Here is a 16,541-nt window from a genome sequence, read left to right as displayed (position 1 = left end):
TTCTAAGGCATCAACTTTTCCATCAAGTTGCTATATGGCAACTGTAATAAATACTTTAAAACATGTCTAAGTAAAGGAACAGCAGTATAGCTTATTTATTTGGCAGAAATAAGCACTCAATAGCTCGCATTCTCCTATGTCAGGAATACTCATTTTCCCCTGGTAAATGTCACACAGATCAGTGTGATCATATAAAAAGAGACTCTAAGGAAATTTTAACAAATAAGTAAATCATCATCAAAGCAATACATGATAGTAATCCCAACTGGAGACTCTAAATGATAGCAAATAAGTACATAAGGAAATAGAAATATTCCCACACTTCCAAGTGAAAAGAAGGTATTTAAACATTCAAAACATGCTATAACCAAAGATCAGTTCCCAGCAGAAAGTAAACATTAGTTTTCTTTAGCCTAACAAACTGAAAAGATGGTCCAAAAAAAAATACATTTTTCTCCTTACCCACTAGAATCCACCTCCTCTAATGCTTTGAGAACATTTTATACCTTAACAGGTATTTATTTTACATTTATCCAAGTTGAATCAAAGATACTTCTGCAGTACCAGAAATATTAGTTTTCCTCTTTCATGATCTTCATGGGGGAGAACACACAGCTATCATGGTACATCAGTTTTTTCTATGTACTTAGGCTATGAGCTCACCTGAGAGTCAGCAAAAAGTTCTGATCAGTTTGAAAACAAGGATTGGAGATCTATAGTTCAGTCGTACAGCTCTTGCCTAATATGTTCAAGGCCCTGGGATCTATCGCCAGCACCACATACACATACACAAAGCAAGAACTACTTTGAAATCTGTGTCCACAGTCACTGAACCCCAGCCCTTCAATGTCCCTGACATATACTCTAGTGCAGTTTGCTTCAGAAAAATGTATGTTTAAACTGAAACTGTTGAAGAGCAGCAGTCGTTACCCAGGATGATGGAAAATGGTCATCAGTGACATGAAAATCAACAGACATGTTTCACTAAAATCCCAAACAGCCAACCCCCACTGAACACAGAAGAGCACACACTGCAAGTCTGGTCAGAGCCCACAACCCACAAAGCTCTTTCCACAGGCCAGGTTGGCAATTCCAAAGTGCCTTGTCTAAATAGTCTGACTTTATGTGGGTACCAGGTTAAAAATGTGTACTGTTATCATGTTGGTCCTCCTGAGTTTTGTTAACAGCTTGTCTATGGTCACTGAGGCAGCCATCCAGAGACACTTCAATAGCCACTTCTGGTGTATCTCTTCTGCTACAATATGTCTCTAGAGGAGGAACGCCATTGTGCTCAGCACAGCCATTGACATGGGCCAGGGGCACTGACCCAGGGGGGCAGCACAGCTTGTTAGCACAGCTATTGGAAACACAGGGGTGGCTGCAGAGCAATAGTAAGTCCTTCTGCTCCAGGGATTCCTTCAAGTCCACATTTTCAAATTGGATGGTCACATTGTGGATTCCTGCGTTGTGGAAAATTTCTCGAATTTTTGTGCTGGCATCCTGATATCCCCTGTCCTTCTGATACTTGATGTGCAGGGTGGCAATGATCTTTCCACTTATAAGTTCCCAGATGTGAACTTCATGCACACTGCTGATTCCAGGCACAGTAGAGAGTTTACTCACTAGAAGAGAGAAGAGCAAACAAAAGTCCTGGTAAGTGCTCTCACTGAAACACAGAACTATGAACATGGCTGTGGTTCCACAAGCGTGCTCACCAAAATGGCAGTGCTTCTGCCGAGATTAACAGGAAAAACCAGCTGTCCCTCTGTAAGTATGTTTCCCCATAAGCCTCTCTTTCCTCTCTGAATTCCTATGTCACACATTGCTAGCCCATGAAAAGGAATTCAAGAAAAGAAGTCTAACAACGGAAAAGTATGTCAGACAGGCACATTGGTGCACACCTGTGATCCCAATGACTCAGAAAGCTGAGGCAGGAGGATCACAAGTTCAAGGTCAGCCTCAGCAATTTAGCAAGATCCTGTCTCAAAATAAAAAGGGGTAGGGATGAAGCTCAGTGGTAAAGAACCACTTGGTTCAATCTCCAGTACCAGAAAGAAAAAGTCCAGGACTGATGTGTACACAAGGGAATGGACACTCTAATGGGCTTTCCAGGAGAGCATAAAGTGGAATTTCTTTTTTAAAAAAGTATAATTTAGCAATATGAACCAAAAACGTTTACCAGCAATTCTAGTTTCAAGATATTTAACCCAAAGGAAATACCAAATATTTTTATTATGTACAAGAATGGTTTGGGCAATGCTTTTTGTATTAATAAAAAAAATAGGAAATAGTTAACCCAATTATACTATAGAAGATGATATACCTGTTAAAAGCAATTGCATATTTAAGCACATAAAAAATGTACATAGGTATTTTTAAGTAAAAGAGCAAACAGCTAAACTATATATATGGCACGATATTTTTTAAAAAGTTTGTATACAGTGTATATAGAAAAAAAATACTAAGGGTGACAGTTTCCATGATCAAATTATATGGGATTTCTTTATGCTATTTAGGTTTTTGTGTATTTTTCATATTTTCTAAAATTAGTGTGTATTTAGAAAGATGATATGGAACAGTGTTTAAGAGAAAAGACTCTGAAGCCAACTAGAGTTGGAATCCTACTATAGTCTCTGACAACCTACATGACCTTAAGCAACTGACCTAGCCCCTGTGTGCCTCATTTTCCTGATATGTAAATTAGGAATGATAATAATGGTACCACATAGGATTATTTTAAGGACTGGAAGGAATCAACGTAAGTAAAGCTCTTAGAACAGTACCTCGCATGTAATAGGTTTATAAGTATTGCTGTTGTTATTATCTCTCAAATATATTTTAAAATACATATATGATCTTACTTAAAGGCATAGCCAGTATACTATCACAGACTTTCATATATATTTATCTTGTTTTCTTAACTGAGAAACAAGCTAGATCCTGGGGGAAGGCAAAAGCATGAATGCCTGCTCATCTATGTCTCCCTTCCATTCGCACCACTGCGTCTGCCTGCAGCATTGGGTAAATAGTAGGTGCTCTGATTCAAATTTTAAAGCAGCCAAAGAATTAACCATACCTCACTGGCTTTTTAGAGACAACATTGCCAGAGAAAAGGCCAAAAAAGACAAATAGAACATCCAGGAAAAAAAGAGCACAGGAGGAGTCACAGCTATTGGCAGCGGCTCCACAGATTGGCACCGACGCATGCTAAGTGAACGCAGCACTGGCAGGGCCGTAGCCTTCAAAGAACAGCCAGCTGCAGCTGGGGGTGTAGCCCAGTAGTAGATCATGTGCTTAGGATGTGTGAGGCCCTATGATCAAGCCCTAGAATATAAAAGAGGGTCTAGAGATGTAGCTCAGTGACAGAGCACTTGCCTAGCATGTACAAGGTCCTGGGTTCAATCTCTAGCACTGCAAAAAAAAAAAAAAAAAAAAAAGCCCACTGCAAATCACCCCTCCATTAGGGGACAGTCCAACCACAGCTATCCAATGTATTTTATATTCATTTAATTGAATTTCATGTATATGTCATGAAATAAAGTCTTCCAGTTTCTATTTCAAATTTACTGCTCACTTGATAAAGCAATGACAAATAAATAACACACATAAAATATTTTTGTTCTATGAAAATGTAATCTCCATTTAGAAATAAAGTCATATATTCAGTTTCCCACCAACATCTTAATAGTTCATATTTTGAAATTGAAATTCTACAAAAATCTGTCAAGTTTTTACCCCAGAGGCACTAAAGTGAGAGTCTGACTTCTATTTGAGGAAAGGAGAGGTAGATTTCATTAATGGCTGAAGGAAAGCTCTGAATTTAAAATGCTGTCTTTTTAATCTAATGAAAGACATCCACAGAAGTCAATTAACTAGAAAGCAGGATCTAGAATATGAATGATTTGTGTTTTCAGAAAATAAAAAAGCAGAAGTGGCCTTGAATTAAAATAAATCTTTGAAGTAAACGTAAATAGCCCAGAAGTAGGTGTTACCCAAGTGCTATGTTATCAAAATTTTTGCAGCTGAATCAGAGAATAATGGCTTACAAAGGACCTTTGGATCTTGGAGCTGTGAATCATCTTGCTAGGCTGCCAACCACATGAGGGACATCTCTATTGCATGGTGATTTCACGTATTTCAGAATACCTAACCAAACACTGCTCTGCCATAATGCTGGCCCTTTGGTCTGAAATGACATTCAGCTGACACTGGTTCTAGATCAGAATCCAGTCTACTTACTCAGCTCTTCCATGTTGACTCCCTTGGGGACCATCTGCAGGAGAATGACAGCAGTCTCCTTGATGAGTGGGAAGGCAGATGACAAAATAATGATGACCATGACAACAGTTAGGCTGGGATCGATGTAGCACTGCCAGTTACACGGGTCCTCATTTTTCAGGGGCAGCACATAGAATATAATGGCTGTGATGACCACAATCACGGACCCCAGGGCATCTCCCATCACATGCAAAAGAACACCTGACAAGAAGAAAGAGAAACCAATGAAACAGATGGAAGTTTGGCAGCCCGAGCTGTGTCACCCTTGGATTTTCAAATATATGAATATCCATTGCTATTTGCTTTGTTTTTTTGTCTGAACAGCAGAATGAATCATAAATGGCGATATTACCAAAAGTTCTATATAGGTTTAATGCAATGCCAATCAAAATCCCAACGGCATTTCTTGTAGAAATAGATAAAGCAATCATGAAATTCATATGGAAAAATAAAAGACCCAGAATAGCAAAAGCAATTCTAAGCAGGAAGTGTGAATCAGGCGGTATAGTGATACCAGATTTCAAACTATATTACAGAGCAATAGTGACAAAAACAGCATGGTACTGGTACCAAAACAGGCGGGTGGACCAATGGTACAGAATAGAGGACACAGAGACTAATCCACAAAGTTACAACTATCTTATATTTGATAAAGGGGCTAAAAGCATGCAATGGAGGAAGGATAGCATCTTCAACAAATGGTGCTGGGAAAACTGGAAATCCATATGCAACAAAATGAAACTGAATCCCTTTCTCTCGCCATGCACAAAAGTTAACTCAAAATGGATCAAGGAGCTTGATATCAAATCAGAGACTCTGCGTCTGATAGAAGAAAAAGTTGGCTCCGATCTACAGATTGTGGGGTCGGGCTCCAAATTCCTTAATAGGACACCCATAGCACAAGAGTTAATAACAAGAATCAACAAATGGGACTTAATTAAACTTAAAAGTTTTTTCTCAGCAAGAGAAACAATAAGAGAGGTAAATAGGGAGCCTACATCCTGGGAACAAATCTTTACTCCACACACTTCAGATAGAGCCCTAATATCCAGAGTATACAAAGAACTCAAAAAATTAGACAATAAGATAACAAATAACCCAATCAACAAATGGGCCAAGGACCTGAACAGACACTTCTCAGAGGAGGATATACAATCAATCAACAAGTACATGAAAAAATGCTCACCATCTCTAGCAGTCAGAGAAATGCAAATCAAAACCACCCTAAGATACCATCTCACTCCAGTAAGATTGACAGCCACTATGAAGTCAAACAACAACAAGTGCTGGCGAGGATGTGGAGAAAAGGGTACACTTGTACATTGCTGGTGGGACTGCAAATTGGTGCGGCCAATTTGGAAAGCAGTTTGGAGATTCCTGGGAAAGCTGGGAATGGAACCACCATTTGACCCTGCTATTGCCCTTCTCGGACTATTCCCTGAAGACCTTAAAAGAGCATGCTACAGGGATACTGCCACATCGATGTTCATAGCAGCACAATTCACAATAGCTAGACTGTGGAACCAACCCAGATGCCCTTCAATAGATGAATGGATAAAAAAAAAAAATGTGGCATCTATACACAATGGAGTACTATGCAGCAATAAAAAATGACAAAATCATAGAATTTGCAGGGAAATGGATGGCACTAGAGCAGATTATGCTTAGTGAAGCTAGCCAATCCCTAAAAAACAAATACCAAATGTCTTCTTTGATATAATGAGAGCAACTATGAACAGAGCAGGGAGGAAGAGTAGGAAGAAAAGATTAACATTAAACAGAGACATGAGATGGGAGGGAAAGGGAGAGAAAAGGGAAATTGCATGGAAATGAAGGGAGACACTCATTGCTATACACAATTACATATAAGAGGTTGTGAGGGGAATGGGAAAATAAACAAGGAGAGAAATGAATTACAGTAGATGGGGTAGAGAGAGAAGATGGGAGGGGAGGGGAGGGGAGGGGGGATAGTAGGGGATAGGAAAGGTAGCAGAATACAACAATTACTAATAGGGCATTATGTAAAATTGTGGATGTGTAACCGACGTGATTCTGCAATCTGCATTTGGGGTAAAATTGGGGGTTCATAACCCACTTCAATCTAATGTATGAAATATGATATGTCAAGAGCTTTGTAATGTTGTGAACAACCAATAAAAAAAATAAAATTAAAAAAAAAATAGCAACTGATTTTCCTTTTTTAAAATTAAATTATTTTTTCTAATGTGTTATTCATGATGGTAGAATGCGTTCATTTCATATTACACATATAGAGCACAATTTTTCAAGTCATTGATTGTACACAAAGTATTTTCAGACTGTTCATGTCTTCATACATGTACTTAGGTTAATGAAGTCTAACTCATTCCACCATCATTCCTACCCTCTTTCTCCCTTCCATCCCCTCCCTCCCCTTTCCCCTATCTAAAGTTCCTCCATTCCTCCCAGGCTCCCCACCCCATTATGAGTCAGCATCTTCATATCAAAGAAAACATTCAGCCTCTGGTTTGGGGGGATTGGCTTGCTTCAGTTAGTATTATATTCTCCAACTCTATCCATTCACCTGCCATGATTTTATTCTCTTTTAATGCTGAGTAATATTCCATTGTGTATATATACCACAGTTTCCCTATCCCTTCATCTACTGAAGGGCTTCTGGCTTGGTCCCACAATTTAGCTATTGTGAATTGTGCTAACAACTGATTTCCTGAAAAGAAAATCCCTCAGCCACCATCCCAGGGCCCAGAGAACCACTGAAGAGGAACTGCCTGGGAGAATCTGGGCTGGCTGTCACCTGCAGGAAGAGTGTGCCATCTCAGAGGTTCACCTCACTACCACCCACCTTCAAAGGGCACCAGGCCAGAAAACAGAGGCTGTGTAAATTTCTTGTTCTTTCAGACAAGCATCCATACTTCAAATTATTTAAAGCATTTTTAAAAGGAGACAGAATTAAGCTATGTCAAAAATTATGTCCTTTGTCTTCCTTCTGCCATGATCCATTCTCCCCCTTCCCTGTAAGCCTACTTCTCACTTAACCTCACTTAGTCATGTCAATCGCATTTGCTATATAAACAGTTCTCAAGAACAGGGGCTCCAGCAAAATGTCCACCGCATAAAAAGCCACTTGTCACAATCAAAACTTGAATCGAAATCAAATTAAAATTCCACAGATAATAGTAAAAATCATGCATATCTTGGATTAAGAGAACTGTTTCTAAATGCATCAATTATTATATAGAAAATAAGCAACTATCAACAAAGAAGATCCAGCTGCCCAACTGATTGTTAAACATCAACTTACCTGACATTTAGTAAATTCAGCAAAAATCTGGTAAGATGGGTAATGAAATATAAACACAAAGCATTTGTGTTACAGAAAGTAATGTCTTGCTATTCCAAGCCAGCAGCAATGCAGCTCAGAAGAGCTCTTTAGAGATGCAGGGTTTCACGAACCCTCCTAGAAGCAGCTGGAAATAATCTAAAAATGGTTCACAGTTCGATTGACCCAGAAGCCTCCAAAAAATCATGCAAATCAAGAGATTCAAAAATTCATGCTCATTTTAATAGTCACCTGAGAAACTGCCCAGGCCATTAAGGATGATATGCATATCCAAAAAGCCACTTTGTGTCCAAAAGATGTTACTTTAGAGAAGTAATATGTGAACGGTGGAGTTGGTAGGTGTGCCTGGGCCAAGCAGTAGGGCTGGACACTGGGTTGGTGGCCCAAAAACAGCGCTGAATTTTTGCTGCATATGCTTAAATATGCAGAGAGTAATGCTGAACTTAAGGGTTTAGATGCAGTCTATGGCCATGGAACACACCCAATGAACAAAACACCCAGCTGTACCACCTCTCAGAGCTCACAGTCAGATTCACCTGAGCTCCCCTGCTACACTAAAATGAAAAAGAACAAACTGTTCCTAAACCAGAAGGCAGGGAATAAATTCAGAATAAAATAAATGTAAATAAATGAAAGAAGGAGGAGGAGGAGAAAAGGAGAAAGGAAATGAAGAATCCCCATTTTATAAACAAAGAAACTGAAGCACAGAGTAGCTAAATAACTCATTCAAGATCACAGAGCTATTGAATCCAAACTTGCATTTTAACAAGATCCCCAGGTGATTTGAATGCATGTAAAAGTTTTCAAAGCTCTGCTCTACAACAAAGCTACAGATCAAGAAAGGTCGGGCTGGGGATGTAGCTCAAGCGGTAGCGTGCTCGCCTGGTATGCGTGTGGCCGGGGTTCGATCCTCAGCACCACATACAAACAAAGATGTTGTGTCTACCGAAAACTGAAAAATAAATATTTAAAAAAAAAAATTCTCTCCCTCTTTAAAGTGGGGGGGGGGAGGTCAACTTCTCTCTCCACATATCCCACAGGTCCACTCAGAAGAATTAATAGCAATCCAAATTACTAACAATGCACTCATGGCTAAATAGCTTCATTCTACAAATGTTCTTGATGTAATTCATGGCAATCCCCCACCCCACCCCGCTCCAAAAAAAAAAAAAAAAAAAAATTACAGGTATTAAAAAAAACACACACACAAGCCAGGTGTGGTCGCACACGCCTGTAATCCCAGCGGCTCGGGAGGCTGAGGCAGGAGGATCAAAAGTTCCATCAGCTTCATCAATGAGTGAAACCCTGTCTCTAAATAAAATTAAAAATAGGGCTGAGGATGTGGCTTTGTGGCCAGTGCCCCTGAGTTCAATCCCTGGTAGCCAACCCCACCCCCACCCTACCAAAAAAAAGTCAGGGGTGTAGGTCAGTTGTAGAGCACTTGCCAGCATGCGCAGGTCCTCCTGGGTTTACTCTATAGCACTGCAAAAGGAAGCAAGGCAGGTAGGCAGGCTGCCCACATTTCCTTTTGGCTGAGACTCTGATACAATATCTACATGAAAGATTCCCACTTTCTATTTCTGTGCCTTTTCTCCCCCACCCATTCCAAAGGCCCTTCTTCCTCCCCAGTTCTTCTACTGAGCCAGGCAAGAGAGACTCAGGACTTTCTCAGAGTTGTCCTATCAACCCAGTTCCCTCCAGCAGGAACCAAAAATTGAAGGCTTAACTTTCTTCAGGACAGTACAAAGTGCTGCACTCAAAGAGGAAAACCTAATGGTTCCTACACTTACTTGTCATTCTCACAACCTGAGACAGTCTGTTATTCCCTGGTAGATTCATGCATTGAGCCTCGTTTCCTCCATTAGACTGTAAGTGACATGAGTGTCAGTCATACCCTGAATTTCTTTATAGTACAGCACTGAAGGCAGAGAATGTCTACTCAATAAGACAGCATTTTCTGGTTCATAAGTCTTAATTCCTATGACATAGAGTAACTCCTGTCTTTAATAATAACTGAAAATAATAATAATTGAGCTGGGGGTTAGCTCACTTCTAGAGTGCTTGCTTTGCATGTTCAAAGCCCTAGGCTCAATTCCAGAACCATGAAAATATTTGTAACAATAATAATAGTAATGATCTTTGTAATGCTAACTGAAAAGTACGTACCAGGCATTGTTTAAAGCTTATTTATACAGTAAGTCTTCTTAAGGGCTCTCTGAGGTGGTTACCTGCTTCATTTCACAAATAAGGAAACTGAAGCACAGAGTAGCTAAGTAATTTGTCCAAGGTCACATGGCTAGAAAGTGTTAAGAGACAGAAGTCTGGGAAGTCTGACTAAAGGACCACTGCACATCCTGCCTCATGTAAGTTCTAAATTTCAATTTCAGGTTTTTCCACCTGAGAAGTACCACTATTAATCCCTTAGAATTATATAAAATGGTGCCTTCCATACATGTTTTTCTCATAACCCATACTAAAAAATTTGTTTTATATCCTAGTATGCACAGGCATTCATGAGGGCCTTAACTAAAATTATTAATACTTGCTATTCTACTTGAACCAATTATAATAAATTTTTTAAATGCTAATTGTATGGTACTAAATGGATTTTAGGTTTCAAATTGTCATTACCTTCAATTTGAAAACTGTTAAGAGATGGGGTTGTATTTTGCAATGCTAGAGAGGGAACCCAGGGCCGCATAAATGCTAGGCAAGTGCTCTACCACTGAAGTAAACCCCAGCCCCAAAATTCTAAAGAAGTGATAATGCATCGAGTTTTCTGGCCTCCCCTGCAGAGATGAAGTAATCAAGGTTATTATCCTCTGGGAGCTACAATCCACTGGCAGGATTCTCTTCTTTAAAAAATGTTCATATTGATACATAAAAAATGTACATGTTTATGGGGTGCCGTGTGAATGTTGAAGAGACCAGTTTCTCAGAGACCAGTTCCCAAGAGTACATGAAACATCTGAAAACCCTGTGAGAACTGAGCAGGAGGTGATGACAATAATGGTATCATTTGTGAGTCCTCTATGCTGTTCCAAGCACCCATGTAATCCTCCAGAACATCAGGAGGCTGATACCATCATCTTCACCATACAGATGAGGAGACTGACACCCAAGAGGTGAAGTTACATGCCCAGGGTCACCCATCTAGGAAAAAGGCAGAGTTGGAATCCAGATGAGATCTGCCTGGCATCAGAGTCTGATCACTTCTCACCCCATTCTACTTATGCATTAAGTATTGGGGAGCAGGAGGTAAACCGATGAAGGGCTATAGGGAAGGCAAGGCAGTGAAGGGGGTAAGAGAAAGGCAGAAAATGTCTAGAAAGGAATGTTGGCACCGGGACAGTAAACCACTGAGGGTCATGGAGTTTAGACCTTTATCTAGAAGCTGTGAAGATTTCTGAACAGACTCTAATGTGATCACATTGTGATGCAGAAAAATAAACCTGGAAAATTACCTGAGAGACAAAGATCACCACTTAGTGAACAACTAGACCACCTGACCAGTCACTATGCTTACACGGTTGTTTGGCAAAAAAAAAAAAAAAGGAGAACCTCTGCACTTGGCCTTCATTTATTGACTTTCCATAAAACCAGGGGAGGAAAAAAAAAACTGGCATATACCACAAATTGGCAATTTGACATATACTGAAATTTGATAAGTGTCCCAGCACATGAAAAAGCCACTGGTCCTGTTGAATTTGTTCAATAACTACAAACACAGTTCATTTATACTGAGCATATACAGGTGGTTTATAAAAGGATGAGATCTTTCTTACTGGACAAAGGCAAGAATTATAAAGAAATATTTATCAAAGGGGATTTATTTTCAGGTGATGTCAAGATTGCTATTTGTCTGTTTATGTTTATACTAAAATTAAGGGGCTAATTGTCTTTCTGACACTCTGCTACAACACTTTAATGTTTCATGTTTGAGCCTACTAAATAAAACACAATGGTGAGAATTTTAAAAGGATGCTGTTTTCACAATACTTTGCAGCAGAAGATGGAATGTGTTTCTTAGAATTCATTGTTTTTTTAAAATTTTATTATTCCCATTGGAATGAGAGAAACAGTAATGAAAATCAAGAAGTGATTTTTGTTCACAGGAAACCCCATTACATGTTTCCTTTGCAAATTTGGAGAGAGCAGCAATCCTGCTTTCTAAAGCAATTGCTTAGATGTTAGAAATGTAACCACTGGGCTGCATGTGTATACTGGAGAGGCAAGCCATTCCCATTTGGAAGTCAGTGTGTGGTAATGAAAAGATCCAGCAATGTGAAGGAGAAGCCCAGGATCCCAGGCCTACCTCTGCTGCTAGCCAGGGTGACTGGAGCAGCCGCCAAATACTCTGGACCCTATTTCCTCATTTGTAAAGTAGAAAAGTTGAAGTCCATTTTCTCTAACATCTTTCTATCCCTAACATTTGTTCTGCAGTCCTTCCCTTAATCGTGGCTCCAACATAAAGACACAAGGTCTAGGTAAGGTGAGGCCAGCCTCACACAGCTTGAGATTGTGGAAAGGCTCTATTTAGCCATAGAGAGGGTATACATCAGAAGGGCAGAAAGCTAGGCATTGTGGCACATGCCTGTAATCCGAGCTACTCAAGGGCCTGAGGCAGGAGGATCCCAAGTTTGAGGACAGGCTGGGCAACTTAGAAGGATCCTATCTCAAAATAAAATAAAATAAAAAGGGCAGAGAATGTAGCTCAGCAGTAGAGTTCTTGCCTAGCATGTGCAAGGCTGTGGTTCCATTTCTAGAAAAAAAAAAAATAGCAGTAGCAGGATGATCTGAGCTGACCCTTACTTAATCAGAAGGGGTTTGAGCCCAGCCATTCCACTCCAGCTGAATACCAACAGTATCTACCTAGGAAGATTGCTGTGACCACTACATGGCTTACTCATTAATGGTGCCTGGCACAAAGTAGCACTCAATAAATACATTAGCTCATTTTCCTACTAAAAGGCTAAGTGCTTTGTATGTTTTATCTCATACATAGTAAGCCCATGAGGTGGGTTCCGTTATCCTTATTTTAAAGATTAGGGAACTAGAGATCCAGGGCATATACCAAACACAAGCAGCCTAAAGCCAAATACTTGTCTTTTGTCCACTGCAATCTTCACCTTCTCCGAAGCCAGATGGATGCATTTCTTAGTGTCTGTGGAGCACAGGCTCAGCCAGGAAAAGGAAGGCATTTTACTGTGGACATTTTTCTACCCAGGAATCCCAATAGTTGAAGACCAAACATTATCAAGATCATGCATGTTTCTTAAACAAGGTCACAATGTCAGTTGAAGTCTACTTTTCATTCTTTGTCACTTCTTTCTACCTACCTGTTCTCTTTTTCAACTTTGTAACAGAAGAATGAAGGTAATCAATGACTAGGATGTGCTTCAAAAAGCTAAAATGCTACAATCGTTACCTCTACCTTAAAAAAATCTACCATGTCCATGTGGGTATTAAACTGAGCCTTTTTTAAAAAAAAGAAAGATAAATGAAAGGATAATGATTTTTTATTACAGATTCTTTCTAAAAAGATTTGCTATCAAGCTCTTCAAAGAAGCAAATTCCCCTGTTGCATTATTTATTTATTTATTTGTTTGTTTGTTTATTTATTTATTTATTTATTGCTTTAAAACTTTTAGGAGCTCCTGTGTTGTTTCTGGATTTTCTCTGTAGCTCCATTCTGAGAATCACTTTATAAATCAGATGTGAGACTCTCAATAAAGTAGGCGTCTCCTAGATTATTGGTTTTTCATTATATTATTTCCAACTATGCCTCACAATAGGCTTCCCCAAAATGATATAAAAGTAAATAATTGCTTAAATCTTATTGAAATTCTCAAAGATTGGGGATTAACCACTGTTGCAACCACTCTAAAACAAAATCTGGGCCCAATAAATTGGAAAGGAGGTGTGTTGGATACAGTAGTGTCCAGTGAGAAACAGACCTCAGAACCCAAAGGGTTGACCTTAGCCCAGTGCTGCTGACATGTGATTAGAAGCCTTCCACAGGCTTCACCAGAATCCTCACTGTGGACCTGGAAATGGAGCTTTTGTGAATTGACAGTTCCTTCACAAGAGCAGTTTTCTGGCAGAAATAACAGGCCACAGAGTCATTCAGCAAAGCTATGCAGTGTATTACCTTGGATAGGGGTCCACCTACTCTTTTCTTATCTTTATCAAAATCATATTCAATTAAAAGAGACTGAATTAGGTCTGCAGGTTAACTCAAGGTAAAATATGTGCTTTGCATGCATGAGGCCCTGGGTTCAAGCCCTAAAACCACACACACACACACACACACACACACACACACACACACAGCCTTTTAAAAATAAATGAAATTGGGTGCATTGTATGTTAACAATATCCACTGTTGGACAAAGGCAAAAGCAATAACATGGCATTGATACATGGAAGCTTGGGAGCAGGCAGCATTATTATGGTTTCAACCAGAGCAAAGATAAATCATTAGCAACTAGTTCCTCCTTCAGAATCAATGCAGTGATTAGGCAAGAGAGTAGGGTCATAGTCTGTACAGGTAACTGGCCTACTTTTGAACACACTATTGCCTTATTCAAAGTCAAACACAAATGAAGAGCACAGCACAGTCCACATGTACCAATGAAAAGGATTTCAAAGTGGCTCAAAGTCAATCTTACCTCTGATATTCAGGGCTTCAGACTTCTTCTCCTTTTTCATAGTCTCTTCAGGCTCATTCTGGGTGTTCAAGGAATCACCTGCATTCAAAGAAGAAACCTTGTGTTGTGTATAAGTTCTACAAACAAAAAAAAACCAATGGACTCAAATTTGTGTTATTTTACATTCCTAATAGCATATGGGAGCCCCTACCTCTGCATACACATAGCCCAGAACAGTACATTTGGGCTCTGAAAGAGCCCGTGATCTACCTTTGGACTTCATTCCCACTTCCTTTCATGTTAAAACAAAAAAGGGAGCAAGTAGGAGCCTACCCCCAACCCCCAAAACCCATAACACCTAAGAGACAGAAGATGGGCAAAGGGGGAGGAAAAAACAAAGTTCAGACACAACCAATGAAGGGGACACGGGACCAAGAGAGCTATCTGTTGCCCAATAATAAGATCTGATGTCCAAGAAAATCAATACTTCCACATACAGAGAATGCAAAGAAGGAAAAACAGGATAAAGGCCAAAAGATCCAGCAGCGAAAAAATAGTGGAAAATGTTAAGTTAGGATAAGTAAGAGGATTACAAAAAATGATTTTTAAAAAATCAGAGGGAAAAAAAAGCGGGCGTGCGACAAGGAGGTAGGGACAAGGAGGTAGGGACCAGGCGGGAGGAAAGGGGAGGAGGAAAGAGGAAGGAGGGAAGGGCAAAACGGTCCAAAGGATGCAACTGAAAGGCACCTGCTACGTTTGAGAATACGGTCGCCCCCTTCTGCTTTCTTTCGATCGAAGCCCCCCGGAGGGTCACAGCTGAGTCCAAGCCGGGGGCCGTCGGGGTCGCAGCATGCTGCTGGCTCTCCGCGTCTTGGGGTCCCCCAAAAGCGCCGGGAGGATCGCCAAGAGCCTGCTCCTGCCGCTGCTGCAGGCGGCGACGGTGGCCCCGGCAGCAGCAGGTGAACCAGGTGGCGCAGTCCTGGAAGATGAGCAACCCCACCACGTTGACGGCCAGCCCCAGGGCGCCGACGATGAGCACCAGCTCCGGGTCATCGATGCGCTCGGGCCGGGCCAGGCGCAGCACCGCCTCCACGAAGATGGTGAAGCAGAGCGCGGTGAGGAAGACCGCGTTGCTCAGCGCGCCCACCACCTCGGCGCGCGCGTAGCCGTAGGTGGCGCGGAAGCCTCGGGTGGGGCGCCGGGCGATGTAGCCGGAGATCAGGCCCACGCACAGCGAGATCAGGTCCGAGAGCATGTTGAAGGAGTCCGAGAGCAGCGCGATGGAGTTGCCCAGGTATCCCGAGACCAGCTCGGCCACGAAGAAGACGACGGTGAGCACGAGCATGAAGAGCAGCCGGCACGTCTTCCCCGAATAGCGGCCCATCTTTGCAGCCTGTACACCTACTTGCCCAGCCAGCCAAGCCCGAGCCACTGCAGACCCGGCCTCCGCAACAGGTGGGGGCGAGGCGCGGCCGCCCGGACTCCGCTGAGGCCTGGTACCCGCCTCCCGGGTGCCAGGCCCGCCCTGCCCTGACGCTTTTTATAAGGCAGAGGCAGAGCGCCCCCGGTCCACGCACGTCCAGAGTCTAAAGGAGTGGCAGCGGCGGCGGTGTCTGAAGAGCCTTACGCCACCTCCGGGGCCCCTGCCCTCTCCTCCCTCGCGGCCTGGGCCTGACTTGGCAGGTGGCCACCAGCCACTGTGCCTCCTTCTGGGACCGAGCGGTGCAGAGAGGGGAGCTGCCGAGAGGAGGGGGTTGTGTCCGAATGTCAATCTTCACAGACCGCTCCTCCCCCTGCAGAGGTGGGATTCACCCATCACCTGCTTCTCCAGGCCCTCCCGCCAATATTCTGCTGAGTCTTAATGATAAGGACCTTGACTGCTGTGGGTGTGCTCACTGTGGTGGACGTGGACACCCCTGCCTACGTGCCCAGACGCTGGTTGCAGTACAGATTCCATATTAAGCAGTAGTGAGGCCGAAGAGCACTAGCTTGGGCCAACCCTGCCTTTAAGGGTGCTTCCTGCTTCCATTATTGTTAAACGTGAGCTCATCCCTCACTCAGTACCCATCCCCACCCCGTTCCATTACCACCCGTGGAAAAGCTATTTTATCCTCTCCTCTTCCTCAAAGCCTTCATAAAGGCATCAGGATCCCCCCTTCCTCCCTCCCTCTCTTTCTCTCTCTCTCCCTACCTCCTTCTCTCTCTCTCTCTCTCTCTCTCTCTCTCTCTCTCTCTCTCTCTCTCTCTTTCTCACAGTGGCACCCTCTGGGTTC

At 41.9% G+C, this 16,541-nt stretch overlaps 1 protein-coding gene across 3 annotated transcripts in view; it reads right to left on the bottom strand.

Annotated features, from left to right (window-relative positions):
• Positions 1-1,137: 1,137 nt before the first annotated feature.
• The window catches only part of SLC30A10 (solute carrier family 30 member 10), a gene marked incomplete at both ends in the record, with an annotated part of 42,864 nt that continues 27,460 nt past the window's right edge, over positions 1,138-16,541 (bottom strand). The window contains 4 exons of one of the 3 annotated variants that reach the window (XM_081300345.1): positions 1,138-1,622; positions 4,240-4,479; positions 14,290-14,367; positions 15,016-15,652. In XM_081300345.1, coding sequence (XP_081156471.1) covers positions 1,138-1,622; positions 4,240-4,479; positions 14,290-14,367; positions 15,016-15,652 — 1,440 coding nt within the window. Of the gene's footprint in view, positions 1,623-4,239; positions 4,480-14,289; positions 14,387-15,015; positions 15,653-16,541 lie in introns of those variants that run through there. The other 2 variants (XM_081300346.1, XM_081300347.1) reach the window with 2 other exon arrangements.

This window comes from Spermophilus citellus (assembly GCF_964194105.1).
Source record: "Spermophilus citellus genome assembly, chromosome: 6".
Taxonomy (NCBI): domain Eukaryota; kingdom Metazoa; phylum Chordata; class Mammalia; order Rodentia; family Sciuridae; genus Spermophilus; species Spermophilus citellus.
The sequence above is the reverse complement of the archived record's forward strand: the minus strand, read 5'-3'. Positions and strand labels throughout refer to the sequence as shown.